This window comes from Rhinopithecus bieti, unplaced genomic scaffold, assembly GCF_001698545.2.
Source record: "Rhinopithecus bieti isolate Rb0 unplaced genomic scaffold, ASM169854v2 scaffold_13029, whole genome shotgun sequence".
Lineage (NCBI taxonomy): Eukaryota > Metazoa > Chordata > Mammalia > Primates > Cercopithecidae > Rhinopithecus > Rhinopithecus bieti.
Genome location: NW_016807982.1, coordinates 255162 through 257575, shown reverse-complemented (window position 1 = coordinate 257575; position 2414 = coordinate 255162). Strand labels below are relative to the sequence as shown.

The 2414-nt window shown below is 55.6% G+C and overlaps 1 protein-coding gene across 3 annotated transcripts in view; it reads left to right on the top strand.

The window, feature by feature from the left end:
* The first annotated feature begins 6 nt into the window (after positions 1–6).
* The window catches only part of SYNC (syncoilin, intermediate filament protein), a 26381-nt gene continuing 23973 nt past the window's right edge, over positions 7–2414 (top strand). For all 3 annotated transcript variants that reach the window (XM_017884431.1, XM_017884429.1, XM_017884430.1), the window contains exon 1: positions 7–67. In XM_017884431.1, the coding sequence (XP_017739920.1) occupies positions 15–67 (53 nt within the window). In that variant the 5' untranslated portion in view covers positions 7–14. The remainder of the gene's footprint in view (positions 68–2414) is intronic.

Sequence of the window (2414 nt, the reverse complement as noted above, 5' to 3'; positions counted from 1 at the left end):
GGGGTCGCGCAGCCATGGCCAGCCCGGAGCCCCGGCGCGGCGGGGACGGCGCCGCCCAGGCCGCGAGGTAGGACCGTGCCGGGCCCGCGTCGCCGCCCCAGTGGGGAGGGAGTGCTGCTGGACGGGTTCCCTTTCCCCCGACCGCGAGCGTCTTTCGCCTGCCTAGGGGTAGTGGTCCAGCCGGGGTGGGGCACTGGAGCCGCCTCGTGAGGGGACATGGGGAGTCGGGGTCCTGGCACCTCCGTTTGTCTGTGGCTTTTTATAATACCCCTCCCCCTCCCGGGGCTGCATGAGAATTAACCCTTCCGGGCGAGTGGGCATCCACCGCCCAAGTGCCATTTGGCCAATAGCAGCCAAAGACACTTCTCGCTTGCCTTCATTCCTCCCTGCAAATGTCAGCTGGAGACGGAGGCCTCCCCTGCTGAATTGGCGGTGTGGAAGCCACTTGGTGCAAGGCTGGGCATTTGCCAGCTTGAAGTTAAGAGTCTGTCAGGACTTGTTCTCTCCGGTCTTGCCTGGGATAGATGGGGGAAGGGGCCAGGGGCACCGCTGATTAGTGGGGAAAGGGACCTGTGGCTGAGGGGTTTGGGGTGAGAGGCGAGTATTTCTGTCCCAGGTCATACTGTGGCTCTGGGACTTCCCAGTGTACCAAGAGGTGAGGGTGCATCACTGTCACACAGGGGCAAAAAGCTGAGCGGTCTTACACACACACACTCACCCATACTGCTGTCCACACCTACAGCTACACAGTCAGACACATGGATTCTTGCCTGCACAGTGTCACATGCACTCCCAGCCACATCCCTGAACAGGGTTGGAGAGCTCTGCGGTCCTCTGGGGACAGGGACAGAGTGGCAGAGGCAGGCTGCCCAGGGCCCAAGGAAGCCTGAGGTCAGGGGCCCCAGCTAAGCTGGCTTCCTCTCCTCTGAGCCTCCTGTCATCTGCTTCTTTCCCTCCTCTCTCTGTTTAAAAGAGGCGGCTGTGTGAGGGCAGCACCCAGCAGAGGCCTGGCACCATGGGTGGGGTGGCGGAAGCAACACGACGTGTGCTAGCAGCACAGCTTGGAGGTCAGGAGGCCTGGGTTCTACTTTCAGCTTTGCCATTCGACCTTGGGCAGATTTCCTCCTTGGAGTCCATCTGGTTTCTGCCTGTCTGCCGTTACAGAGCCCCACCCTAGGATATAGAGCAGAATGAGAACTCTGCTTGTCCTTAGGAAACTCACTATCAGGGAGACAGACACATGCACTTCTGTAACTGGAGCAGTAAGTGTGAAGATGTGCTGCATACAGAGTATCCTGAGAACACAGATGGGGTTATCTGGGAGATACTTTATGGAAGACATTAAGTTTGAGCAGGGCTTGAAGGATGAGTACAAATTTGTTAGGTAGATAGAAGTATATTGTAGGCTGGGCGCAGTGGTTCACACCTGTAATCCCAGCACTTTGGGAGGCCAAGGTGGGCAGATCACCTGAGATCAAGAGTTCAAGACCAGCCCGGCCAACATAGTGAAACCCCGGTTCTACTAAAAATACAAAAAATTAGCCAGGCGTGGTGGCGTGTGCCTGTAATCCCAGCTACTTGGGAAGCTGAGGCAGGAGAATTGCTTGAACCCAGGAGGCAGAGGATATATCGTGACTGCTGCGTGCCAGGCTCTATTATATGTGCTGTATTTATCTCTTTTGAACCTCACGCCTATCCTAGGAGGGTGATAAATACCGCAGGCCTCCTCCAACCTCCACCACTTACAACAGTTGTGGAACCTTGTATGAGTTATTTACTCTGTGCATTGGCTTCCTCATCTATTACATGGGAATAATAGATGAGGATTCTTTTTTTCTTTTTTCTTTTGAGATAGTCTTGCTCTTGTTGCTCAGGCTGGAGGGCAATGGCACAATCTCAGTTCACTGCAACCTCTGCCTCCCGGGTTCAAGCGATCCTCCTGCTTCAGCCTCCCGAGTAGCTGGGATTACAGGCACGCGCCACCATGCCCAGCTAATTTTTTTTTTTTTTTTTTTTTGAGACGGAGTCTTGCTCTGCCGCCCAGGCTGGAGTGCAGTGGCCGGATCTCAGCTCACTGCAAGCTCCGCCTCCCGGGTTCACGCTATTCTCCTGTCTCAGCCTCCCGAGTAGCTGGGACTACAGGCGCCCGCCTTGTCGCCCGGCTAGTTTTTTGTATTTTTTAGTAGAGACGGGGCTTCGCCGTATTAGCCAGGATGGTCTCGATCTCCTGACCTCGTGATCCGCCCGTCTCAGCCTCCCAAAGTGCTGGGATTACAGGCTTGAGCCACCGCACCCGGCATTTTTTTGTATTTTTAGTAGAGACGGAGTTTCACCATGTTGGCCAGGCTGGTCTCAAACTCCTGACCTCAGGTGATCCACCTGCCTCGGACTCCCAAAGTGCTGGGATTACAGGC